Source organism: Notolabrus celidotus, chromosome 3 (genome assembly GCF_009762535.1).
Source record: "Notolabrus celidotus isolate fNotCel1 chromosome 3, fNotCel1.pri, whole genome shotgun sequence".
In the NCBI taxonomy this organism is placed as follows: Eukaryota; Metazoa; Chordata; class Actinopteri; order Labriformes; family Labridae; genus Notolabrus; species Notolabrus celidotus.
In genome coordinates this window covers 20,866,703-20,879,873 of record NC_048274.1, presented here as the reverse complement: position 1 = coordinate 20,879,873, position 13,171 = coordinate 20,866,703, and the positions used below count along the sequence as shown (strand labels likewise).

General features: G+C 39.7%; 1 protein-coding gene across 2 annotated transcripts in view; it reads left to right on the top strand.

Annotated features, from left to right (window-relative positions):
- Nucleotides 1-13,171, top strand: part of LOC117810003 (uncharacterized protein KIAA0355-like) — a 49,358-nt gene that overhangs the window by 20,414 nt on the left and 15,773 nt on the right. For both annotated transcript variants that reach the window (XM_034679538.1, XM_034679539.1), the window contains exons 3-6: nucleotides 11,272-11,484; nucleotides 12,226-12,366; nucleotides 12,587-12,682; nucleotides 12,803-12,964. In XM_034679538.1, the coding sequence (XP_034535429.1) occupies nucleotides 11,272-11,484; nucleotides 12,226-12,366; nucleotides 12,587-12,682; nucleotides 12,803-12,964 (612 nt within the window). The remainder of the gene's footprint in view (nucleotides 1-11,271; nucleotides 11,485-12,225; nucleotides 12,367-12,586; nucleotides 12,683-12,802; nucleotides 12,965-13,171) is intronic.

The following is a 13,171-nucleotide window of genomic DNA, read 5'->3' as shown; positions in this document are numbered from 1 at the left end:
CCCCTACAATGTTATGAATGTGTGTCTGCTAAAAGGATTTTCCTTTTGTCTGCATGAGTCGAGGAATGCTGTTTGGCAGCTAGATGTTATGAGGTATTGAAAAAGAACCAAATGCATTTCTGAGTTCAGGGAGTTGTGGTATGTGAAGTTTCCCCCCTTTTTCCCCTCTAACTCATGTCTCCCTCTCCTCTTCCTTTTTCCCCCCTTCCCTCTTTTTCTTTTTTTTCTTTTTTTTAACCCAAACCCTCCTAAAGTTCAGGTCAGTGCAGTCTGCAAAACAAACCAATCAGAGCCTGGCTTTTTTGGCTGCTCACAGTGACCCCACTGCCAAATATGCATGAAAATGTCACAGTTTTTTTTTAGAGGCTGTTTGCCGAGCTTGAACCACAGAAAGAAGACCAGAGGCAGGCGGAGAGGTCCAAGTGACCAGTGAGAGCTCCATGGCTGCTCTTGTTAGACAAATGCATGAGGTTTCCCAGCAAGCCCCGCTGCAGACTGGAAACACACTGAGAGACAACCCCTTGGTCATAAGCTGTTAAACACCCTTAGCTGTCTGTTACATAGTAATTGGTTTCTTTCATGAAATGTGCTCATCAAGTAGGAGGGCTTTGTCTAAATGCAATAAATCACATAGTTATTGTAAGGACTATTGTTATTTGCTACTATTACTTGCGTGTAGTCTAAGGACACAAAGTCACAGAGGAAAACATTAGACAAATGGAAAAGGACATCAAACACACTCGCTCATTTTTATTTTTGACTGATGACGTCTGTGGTTTTCTGCTCTAATGAACATTTATATGGAAAGCAGTTTAAAATTTGGCAAAATGAGCTAAAAAAAACCTTCAACAAAAATTACAAAAAGAATCAACTTTAACTAAGAAGCATAGTTTTCATGACAGGGACCCTCTTTTGTGTGCACATACTACCAGTCAAAAGTTTGGACACCTTCTCAATCAATGGTTTTTATTTATTTGAATTATTTTCAACATTGTAGATTAATACTGAAGACATCAAAACTATGAAATAATCTGGTTTTGCCATAATATGGATTACAACAGTAGTTAAATAGGGCTATCCATTGTGTACTAACCCTACCTCTGAACAACACAACTGATGGTCTCAAACACATTAAGAGGGCAAGTAATTCTACAAATGAACTCTTGACATGGCTCATGTTAATCAGAAACCATTCCAGGAGACCACTTCATGAAGCAGACTGAGAGAATACCAAGAGTGTGCAAAGCTGTCATGAAGGAAAAAGAGGGCTACTTTACAGAATCTAAAATATAAAACACATTCTGGTTTGTTTAACACTTTTTTGTTAATTGAATAATTCCTTATATGTTCGTTCATAGTTTTGATGTCTTTGGTGTTAATCTACAGTGTTTCAAATAATTAAAATAAATACAAACGCTTGAATGAAAAGGTGTTTCCAAACTATTGACTGGTAGTGTAGTTGTCAAATAAATGAATGTGAAGCAAATTATTGCCAATGGATATAAGGCAGCTTTTACAATTGAGAAACCCAGTGATGTCCCTGCACTCACTGTTCATCTTTTACACTAAAATTGATAAAACTTTGACCAGCAGCAGTTCCGACATTAAAAAAACTATATGGAAATTCTCAGTCTGGTTGCTGATTGTGTTGTTTGCTTTTGTCGCACTAGCACTAGAGGAATGTGTTCATTTCAGCTGTTCAATCAGCAGTTGAAAACTCCTCACAGGAGATCTGAACAATGCAAGGATCAAACTCTTAAAAAATCTGCTTTTGGCTAGAGTTTGACAATAACAGAAAAACTTTGCAGCCATATGGTTTACAAGAAAAAATATACCCAAAACACAGCAAAACTCTTCAGGGCATCTTGTAATATCTTGAACCAAATTAGAAATTTGTTACTTACACAAGTGACCAGTTCTAGCAAATTCAGGCAGTAAAAGCACTTTGACCCTTCTGTTTCTGGAGAATGAAAGGGAACATCAAGGAGAAAATCAACACCAAAAAACAAAACAAGATGTTGTGAGCGAGCAAAAGATGAAGATATAATCTTGACATTTCAACCAAGTTAGGTTGCTTGTTTTGTTTTAGTTTTTTCATAGTGAAGACAGCTGGCAGGACATACCCATCTTTGTTTTTTGTTTTATCAGGACCACCCTCCCTTTCCCTTGAAAAACTCTCCATGTCAAAGAAAACCACTTTCCTGGATTCGGTGCTCTTATAGTTAACGTATTCTCAGAAAATGGAAATCTAAATGTTGATTGATTCATGATTCGCCTTGTTTGGGCTTTAGAGGGGCTTAATGTCTGCTTGGCTCTGGTGCACCCTCTTTCCTCATATTTTCCATGACCGTGTGGGATACTGCGCAGCCAATCACATGTGTTATCCATTATCTCGTGCTGCAGCCATGGCCTCATTTTTTTACACTCTTGGTTATAGAAGTCAACTTTGTAACACTCTGAATTCCATTTTATCTTTAAAGTGTTCAGCCTGTGTTTGGGCTGTTAAGGGATCATTAGGACCCGCTGCAGGTGGTATCATTTTGGCATTATAGGCTGTATATTTCACATCCAGATGTCATTAGCAGGCTTTTGGTGTCTGCTCTGCTCTAATCTTTTGTTTACTGTAAAAACACAAAATCTATTTTGACTGATAGTTATTAATAGTTGCAAAACACCAACAGCAGGAGCAGGAATGTCTCATATTGTGCACACTGCATCTGAGCCTGTGTCTATGGAGCCTCCAATCACTTTGGTTCAGATAGAAAGATCTCAGCAACTATTAAGTCATGGTTTCCAGAGTCCTCCTGACATTTTTTTTTTCTGCTCGCTCCAACATCAGAATTGCACTTTATTTTAAATGAGAAGTGCAACAATTCAAGGATTACTAGTAAAAACTTGATGCAGGCCTTTCAATCTAGTGCAGGGGTGTCAAACTCATTTCAGTTCAGGGCCACATACAGCCCGAGTTGATCTCAAGTGGGCCGAACCAGTTAAATCATAACATAATAACCTGTTAATAACAACAACTCCATTCTACACATTCTGTAAATGTTCACATTTAATGATCTTTCTACATAAACAGCTGTTGTATTTTTCGCCATGATGAGTCTCATAGTGGGGCCGAATATGATATTCTTTAAGGACTGAAACCTGCTGTGAACACACCAAACACACTGGTTTCCTAATCACCTGACACAGAGTGTAATGTTTACTGCAAAAGAACAGAGAGATTATGATAATGATAAGGTAAAGTTGACCATTATGGACCCCTCAGCTCCAGCATGTACAGTTTGCTTGCTGGACAGGGTTGTATGAAGGGGTGTAGTGCTAGTGTTAGTAGTAAAGGAGCGCACTGACATGTATGTTAAGCACATGCACAATATGAGGCTCCTTTCGAAAATAGTGGATCTACCACTTCTACATATACGTAAACTTTAGTGTTGATTGGGTCTTGAAGTGCTTTAAAAAGTTTGTAATTCAACCAGATTATGCAAACTGCAAATATTATTTTCCTCACTTTGAGATAAAAAATACCTAGAGTGTCGTTCAGGTGCGCTCAGTCAGCCATTTGATTGTATGTGCCCCCCAGAGGACAAATTTGAAAAAGCAGTTACTTTTATTGAAAAATTGCAGTAAATGCCTTTTGCAATTTTTTACTTTGCAAAGTCATCCTGCGGGCCGGATTTGAACCTCCGGCAGGCCGGTTTTATACCCCTGATCTAGTGCTTTTAGGTCAAATGACCTTACCTGTGATTTGTAAAATACAACTATTATCACTCCACTCAGCTTTAAATCTTCTCCATGTTTAGAGCTCATTGGTACGCTGACCTGGGGTACTGAACATTTCCTCTGCTAAACATCCACATCAACATGTTGGTATCACCATTTTTGGTATTCTAGCCTGCTGTGTTGGGCTTAAAGCGCAGCTACGGCCAAGCACTGCTTTGGTAGCTGTAGACAGTTAGTCATGTTTCTCTGAAAACCCAGCATGAACATGTTCTTATTTTAAAAGCATCTCAAGTAGTCTGTGAGATGTAATCACATGATGTTTTCACCACATAATCTGCCACTAGCCAGAATACTGACTCAGAAAAACAGTGATTTGTTCCATGTGTTATAATGCATTCACTAGGGTGTAGCTTTTCTTTGCACCCTTTGTAAGGCACATGACATATTGCTAAAACTAGGGATGTACACAATTAATCGATTATTGATTAGTTGATTGTTAAGAAATTACTCTTACACGCATTTTTGTTATCAATTTTCCGTCACGTGGAACAAACATCATGTGGTCTCATATTATACTCATCTATCAGGGAGGTGTTTTAAAGGTGACATATCATGCAAAATTGACTTTTTAATGGTTCTTTACCTGAAATATGTGTCCCTGGCATGTCTACAAACCCCCCAAGAATGAAAAAAATCCATTCTGCCCCTGTTTTGATTTCTCCACCTTTCTGTAAATGTGTGTGAAACGAGCCGTTTCAGACTTCCGTGTTTTTGTTACGTAACAACAATATCCGGTCTGTCACGGAGTCAGAGCTCGGAGCTTGTTCAGCCCATAGACTGTATAAAATAATACTGAATCCCTCCCCCGTTTTTCATTACCTGCACAAATATGTGCCAACAAGGAGCTTAGGAGGGAGGCATGCTAGTTGTAGGCTTTCTTAATAAACGCAAAGGTCGGTTTTACTCCCCACGTCTGCAGATTTGAAGATATAGTGGATGATTTTTATTTGTCATGGATAAGTGCTAGCGCTAATTAGCATAGCCACATAGCTATATGTTCATAGCTGTAGCTGTAGCTGTAGCTGTGTACCAAGACACACGTCGACATACTGACAAATAAAACAACAAGAAACACTAAATCTGTGACCAATCCTTCATAAAAGGTCCCGCTGCCTTTCTGGCAGAGGTCGGGTTTACTCCCCACGTCTGCAGATTTGAAGATCTAGTGGATGATTTATCATGGATAAGTGCTAGCGCTAGTTAGCATAGCCACATAGCTACATGCTCGTAGCTGTGTACCAAGACACACGTCTACATACTGATAAATAAAACAACAAGAAACACTAAATCTATGACCAATCCTTCAGAAAGGTCCTGCTACAGGCGCCTCTCCGTCAGGATCAGATTCAGAGGGTTGAAGTAACGCGATCTCTGAGCAGCCGTGTATATTCAGCCAACATGTAAACATTAGATCAACGTGCTGGAGAGCCGAGGCACATCCACTTCCGGAGGGGGCGTGGTCAGAGGGAAAACAGAGTGTTCTGATGAGGAATGAAGAAAAGGACTTTTCAGGCATGCCAAAATCTGATTTCAAAGTGTTTTTTTGAGCATAAACTTTAAATACATGTTTTTGGGACCTCTTAGACCAATATATATTGATGAAAAAAGCATGATATGTCCCCTTTAAGTTTAAAGCATGTTTCGGTGTGAATCAGCTGTTAAAGGTGTTGCACACAGTGGAGACGCTCAGCTGGCGGCTGCGGCTGTGTGTCAGGTCTCCATGTGCGCTTTTCAAAGAGGATCAATACACAACTGCTGCCAACAATGACACAGACACGAAGGTTGATAACTTTAAACAGGACATTTCCCCATCTTTAGATACAAAGCCAACAGACTGGTGGGAATTGCTAGTACGCTATGTTTGCAGAGCAGCAACATCAGAGCTGATAATGACCAGGTTGCACTCCAGGCTGATACCTGACCGCATACACATGTTTATTTTTCTCAATAAGAACGAGTAGGCAGAATACTGGACACTGTGAGTCTGAAGTACTTTTTGCCTTCACATTATGAGACTATGTCTATGGAGAATATTTTTATGAGCCTGATCGTTGATAATCACTGTTAAACATGTATCCGTATTCAATACCGTCAGTTATATGCATTTTATTGCTGTAGAAAATAAAATTTAGGGGGAAAAACGTATTAGTCCTCGTTTTTGACATAAGTATAATAATGGATTATTTTATTGATCGTTAACATTTCCAAAAATCGATCAAGGAAAATACTTAAAATGTACATCCTTAGCTAAAAGCTAAAATGTCACATCAATAAAAAACATTTGAGATCATTTTTATTTATTTTCAAATTTTTGATAATCATGTTGACTCAAATCGGTTTGCTTTTTATTTTGTAATGGACTTTTCCACCTGTTATCACTAGCAAGAGAAAAAACTCTAGTTTGATCATTTTGACTTTGGCCTTTCACAAAGCTTTTGTTTATGCACTCTGACTCAGCAAACCTGTATGTTAGGATATATAGACAGGTCACTATGTCTCCTTTGTCTAGAGTTACATTTTAGTAATACCATGGTTTAGGAAACACACAAACCGTGTTTGTTAAGACATGATGGAAAGATTGAAGTGCAGCAAAACAAACACAAAGTGTCAATGTGAGTGGACCAGTTTTAGCCTGACAAGGTTTGTCGAGTTGTGTTTACTTTTGAAGATATTCTTGTCATATATAGCACATTGTTTGTCTTGGAGTCATATATTTTTAATGATATGCCTACAATTTAAGGAAAGAACATCTCATACACATTGTAGGTAAAGCAAACAAAGACAAATATTTGCTTTTGGGATTTTCCTACATTTCAAAGCCTGGGCTGCAAAACTTTTAGTAAAATGTTGTCTTCACTGTTTCATTTAGACAGAGAAAAGTAGAGGAGGGAAAATGAAGGTGAAGAAAATGGACCCACAAGGCACACCAGACCAAATAAAATTGGTCTTGGTGTGAGCAAACTAAGTACAATAAGTGTACCATCTATCATCGCTTAGCCAGGTTCCAGGTGTTTCCAGGGAACCCTACAATGTTAGAGCAGCCATTAAAGTTCCTCAGTCATGACTCAAACACACCATAGAGGATGAGGAATTTGCTGTCCCATCCTGTTCTGTGCTTGTGATGGGAACAACAACAACCAACGTTTTTATGCCCGTCATTCACACAGTCGTGCTCTCTGTATCGCCAGTAGAGTGAAACTAGTGCTGTCCTGTCCTGTTGTTCCTGTCTGCCATCAGAGTGCAGCAGCATATTTCTGTCTTTACAACTCAGCTTCCCCTTGAGATATTTTCAGCAGGTACCTGAAAAAGAAAATCCTGTGACCGTGGCAGATCCTATGGTGTCCTGTTTCTCTTCTTTTGCTAACTGGACAGCAGCCTCCAAAGCTGGACTGTCCTCTCACCAAACAAGCACACTTCAACACTTTGTCATCCAGCTCAGTGGGTGTGGAGCAATGTGTGTCATCCAAAATATTTATTATGTTTCAGCAAATATGTCAGCAGTGTTCTGATAGTTTTAATGTAATATTTAGTTTATTGTGTCATTTTTTCCCTCAATTAGAAAATAAGAATTAAAAAAGTCCTTCTTGACTGGAGCACACTCACTTCAGGGGAAGTTAAGAATCCACGACAATCTGCTGGAACAAGATAGATTAACACAAGTAGTAGGTCTGCAAGGTAGGAGACTAAGACTGAGTGTACACTTACATTGCTCAGTGAGGGAATATGATGCAGGATAAACAAATATTGTAGAGTGCATATTAGCTAAAAGTTCCCAGTTTTTATTCTAAGACAATTTCACACATGCTCGCTACCCCTGAAAAGTTTTCTTGTTGCAAGGAGGGTGGGGGATGAGTCTTGAGAGGCAGGACATGACATCAGGATCACAATGCAAAAGCCACAGACAACATGATGATTGACAAATCAGTAGAGACCTCCGCTAAGATGACAGTTTTTGCATTTTTTCTCAATGGGTCGTAGAAACAGTGGACGCACATACCTCTTCACTGACCTTGTCTTAAAAATGATTCTCCTTTTATTCAGATGTGTTAAGTTGTCCTGTTATGTGTCGCCCTAGCAGGTTCGGCCTAGTTGCATGCTATTAAAATTTTAATAAAATTTTGGCTGTGGCATGCAGCCCATCCCCCAAAATTCAGGAGTTTGCCAGGGGTTTTGTGCATATGCGAGTCCAGCTGAAGTTTATCTGCTGTTTCTCATGTTTTACAGGAAACATGTGTTTTCAACATGTCCCTCTAGATCCAAAGTAATTCCAAAAAGATTAAGTTCCACTACTAAATATGCACCCATTGATCTGAAGGTAGCTGATAGCTAGCTTGACTTCATTTGTCTGCATTCAATGGTGTGTAAGTATGAATATTACAGCCAGGCTTCCAACCAACAGGTAGAATGTATGCATGAGTAAGAAGGTTGTTTGTTTATATAAACTTATACTTCAAATAATGCTCATTTTGCTGTAGTGGTGAAATTGTGATTTGTTGCACAGGTCTAATACGTAGGTTAAAAAGTGCTCGATAAACCTGTAATAACTTTTGGATAAACCTTGAAGAAATGCAATGATCATTAAACACAGTTTTCCCTTTGTCCTACATTGTCACTTTCACGTCTACAGAGAAAAAGTTGAAAACTTTGATTACTATTTTGTGCTTTTTCTCCATCATTGTATCAAAAGTCAAGGGAGGTGAAATAATCAGTCAAAAGATGAATCTAACAGATGAATATGCATATATATATATATATATATATACATATTCAATCCAATATGTTCTCCATCTGTCTTTTGCTTTCAAATAGAAATACACAACCTACTTATTTTCTGATGTTTGATATCTGTTTAAAGCTCATAATGAACCACAAATGCAAACACATGCACATTTAGCTGAAGTCTGCCCTTGAGAGATGTTTTATTTGAAAGATGTTCTCTATAATTTGTGCTTTGTGAGATGTCCTTGGCACTCTGCTTTTTGGTTCAGAAGTAACTTTTCTATCTCAGTACTTTCTGAAGGAAAAGGAGAGGGGTCCTTGCTTTGTCTTTTTGTTTGTTTTAAATGAGTAATATCACCCAGAGGGCCTGGAAACCATCTGCGGATAAAGTTCATGTGATCTAGTAGCACAAACATAAGTTAAGAAGGAGACAGTCTTTGGTTTTAATGTGGTTTTATAAAAATGCTCTTGGTTATTCAAATTTACAGTGGATATCAAAAGTTTACACACCCCTGTTAAAATGTCAGGTTTTGTGATGTAAAAAAAATGAGACCAATATTAATCTTGTCAGATTTTTTCCACCTTAAATGTGACCTATAACATGAACAATTCAACTGAAACATTTTTGAAAATATTTTAGGGGGAATAATAAAAAATAATAATAATAATAATGTGGTTGCCTAAGTGTACACACCCTTTTTATCTCATAATTGTTTGAAGCACATTTTAATTTTATTACAGCACTGTCTTTTTTTGTAGGAGTCTGCTAGTACGGCACATCTTGACGTGGCAATATTTCCCCATTCTTCTTTACAAAAAAGCTCCAAATCCATCAGATAGTGAGGGCATCTCCTGTGCACTGCCCCCTTCAAACCACACTACATATATTCAACTGGATTCAGGTCAGGACTATGGCTGGGCCATTCCAAAACTTTAATCTTTTTCTGGTGAAGCCATGTTTTTGTTGATTTGGATGTTTGCTTTGGTTCATTGTTGTGTTGAAAGGTGAAATTCATCTTCATCTTTCTAACAGAGGCCTGGAGGTTTTGTGCCAAACTTACTGGTTTTTGTAACTGTTCATACTTCCCTCCACCTTGACTAAGGCCCTGGTTTCAGCTGAAGAAAAACAGCCCCAAAGCATGATGCTGTCACCTAGTGTTGACCGGTCTCGAGGCTGCTTATTTCAGATCTCGTCCTGGAATCGAAAGCGTTTTTACTCAGTCTTGGACTGGGCGGACCCTGTATTTTATATCAAGACCACCACTGATGCACTCTGTATCCCTGTCATGACTGTGAACAGAGAAAAAGCAAACTTAAGGAATCAAAAGAAAGGCAACAAAGACAGAACCAAACCTCTTTTGTTGCTGTCAGTGGTATTCAAAGCGAACTTAAATAAATTAAACAGAAGTCCTTTATTTTAACTCTCATAATGATTTTTCATTGATATTTATTGTCTTGGTCCTGACTCGGTCTCGATCCCTAAATGTCTTGGTCTTGTCTTGGTCTCGGGGCACTTTGGTCTCAGACATGTCTTGGTCTCAGTTAATGTGGTCTTGACTACAACACTACTGTTACCACCATGCTTCTCTGTGGGTCTGGTGTTCTTTATGCTTTGTGCAGTGTTGTTTTTATGCCAAACATAGCTTTTGGAGTTATGGCCAAAAAGTTCGACCTTGGTTTCATCAGACCATAAAACATTTAATGCTTTTGGGAGACTTTATGTGTGTTTTTGAAACATTTTGCCGGGCTTGGGTTTTTTTCTTCATAAGAAACGGCGTCCGTCTCGCCACCCTACCCATAGCAGAAACATATGAAGAATAGGAGAGGTAGTACACAGCCAGTACTAGTCAGAAATCCCTGCAGCTCCTTAATGTTGCTGTAGGCCTCTTGGAAGCCTCCCTGAACAGTTTTCTTTTCGTCTTTTCATCAGTTTTGGAGGGATGTCCAGTTCTTGGTAATGTCACTGTTGAGCCATATTCTCTCCACTTGATGATGACTGTCTTCACTGTGGTCCATGATATATCTAATGCCTTGAAAAAGTATTTGTACCTTTCTCCTGACTGATAACTTTCAACAATGGGATCCCTGTGATGATTTGGAAGCTCTCTGTGGACCATGGATTTTGCTGAAAAATGCAACTGAGGAAATGTCATGAAAATCCTCCTAGAACAGCTGATCTTTATTGGGATTAATCAAAGTCACTGATCAAAGTCAAAGTCAATCAAAGTAAATGATGACAGGTGTGTACTGACTACTATTTGTCATGAGTTTGAATGTGATTGGTTAATTCTGAACACAACCACATTCCCAACTATGAGAAGGTGTGTACACTTATGCAACCACATTATTTTATTTTATTTTTGATTCTTCCCCCTCAAAGATAAAAACAAATAAAATAATTGAATTGTTCATGTTATCGGCCACATTAAAGGTGGAAAACGTTATGACATGATTTATCTTGGTCTCATATTTTTACATCACAAAACATGGCATTTTAACAGGGAGCACATATGCACACCATTGAAAATGTTTTATTATTTAACTCGGCATAACAACTTTTTTGGATTGGGTTTGTAATTTGATTGTAGAGTAGCTCATGAGCTAACCAATCACTGTGGCATGTGGACGTACATGTTAGTTTTGTAGCCTGCAGGTATCCATGTTGTGTGATGTCTCAAACACTCTGACTTCGATACTCAAGCATATAAAGAAGGACAGTGACGTGTGCTGCTGTGACAATAACGTGTTGTCATGTCTCTCCAGGTGCTGGGTCGGTGCTTCCTCACAGTGATGCAGGTCCATTTCCAGTTTCTATCCCAGGCTCTGCAGAAGGTCCAACCTGTTGCTCAGTCCTGCCTGGCTGAGGCCCTCGCCCAGGCACAGGAGCGCTGCGCCAACGCCCGCTCTGAAAACTCTGATCTCGGGCCTCTCACAGAGCTGGAGGAAGCCTCTCGCTTGTGGAAGGGCGCAGCTCAGGTATGCAGCCACTGGGCGCCTCGGGACTCCTTACTGGTCTGGATCTCAGAAATATTGTGCTTGTCTGTGTGAGGTGAAAAGCAGACTTGTTGCACATTCCTGAGAAATGCCAGCTGTTTATGATTTCCAGCCCCAATTTCCTATTTCCTCTTTTCTGGCTGCAGTTTGTCTGTGAACTTGCAGTGCTAAGTTCTGTACCTCTTTTAACCCCAACTCATGTAAGGGAGGCAGTTTTGTAAGAGGACCTGTCTAATCCCCAGGCTAATCAGCCCCACTGGCCCATTTTGAGCTGTGCTGAATAAAGTGAGGCAGAGAGGAGAATAATGGGTTGATTGATCTGTTAAGCCCCGGCATGCAGAGAGTTAGCCCTGGGGGGGACTAGGTCTGGATGGACCCTGGTATAATGTTCTGGCTGGGGGGTTAGGCAGGGCGAGGCAGCCAGCACTCTTTTTAGTGATATGCGCCAGGTCTTCTGCTCTGTTACGTCAAACGCTTAAACGTTAGTGAGATTCTAGCAGTGTTAAATTCATGATGACTTTGTGCTTTCCTTGGGGAAAACAACTTTTAAGTCTTACTCAATACATCCTTGTAAGCAATAACATTTGGAAAATGCTGGTCGTCTTCTTCTGCAGTTCAGTGTATTTATTTTCAAATATTTCCTGCATTTCACTGTGAGAATTAATTGTAGCAGAGTCGATGTTCCTGCTGTGTCTCTGACTCTGTACTCTGCTGTGCCCTCAGGCCATGGCCAGGCTGAGAGAGAGGGGCCGGGATGGCTGCCTGGCAGGCATCCAGGTTCAGCAGCTCTTCTGCTCCAACAACACATCCATCCCAGAGCACCAGCTGAAGGAGCTCAACATAAAGATTGACAGTGCTTTACAGGTAAAATATCTCTCAGAGACCAGGGAAGGGAAATGTGGTAACCTTTGTTCCAGTGGCTTGCATAGATATGCTGCAGTGAATATTCACTTCTACATGTAGTGTAAACTAAAGTATGATAACTGTGAAATTAGTGAGTATAAAATTATAATGTAATAAACAAGGGTAAAATAGATGTGTGGATGATGAAAGCAAAGTTGGAATGTTTTCCCTCTATCTCTAGGCCTACAAAGCAGCACTGGAGAGCCTGGGTCATAGTGAGTACGCACTAAAGGCCGGCTTTCATCTTAACCCCAAAGCTGTGGAGGCAGCCTTACAGGTAGGTTCACTCTGAAAGACAAGTAGAAATCTTCAAAGATTTTTAATGTTCTAACTTATTCATTGGTGTTTGTATTGTGCATTGTTTTGTATGTATTAACATGCTTATGTGTGTGTTCAGGGCTGCTGCAGTGAAGCGGAGGCCCAGCAGGCTGGTAGAATGCAGACCACCTCCCAGCCCATCCAGTGCGAGCTGCCCACCATCCCTGTACAGATCGGTTCACATTTTCTCAAAGGAGTTTCCTTCAACGAGTCAGCGGCTGATAACCTCAAACTGAAAACGGTAATGTCCCTGACTCTTGATGTGCCAGGTTCAAGCTACCTCTGCTGTTCTTCCTAATACAGACTAAAAAGCATGAGTATTAAGTATGCATTCTTCAAAGAAAGAAATGATCAAGATGTTCTCAGGAATAACTTCATGAGGTATATCAGACTTTATCAATCAGACTTTATTTATAAGGTGCTTTTCATACAATGGTATTGTAGCACA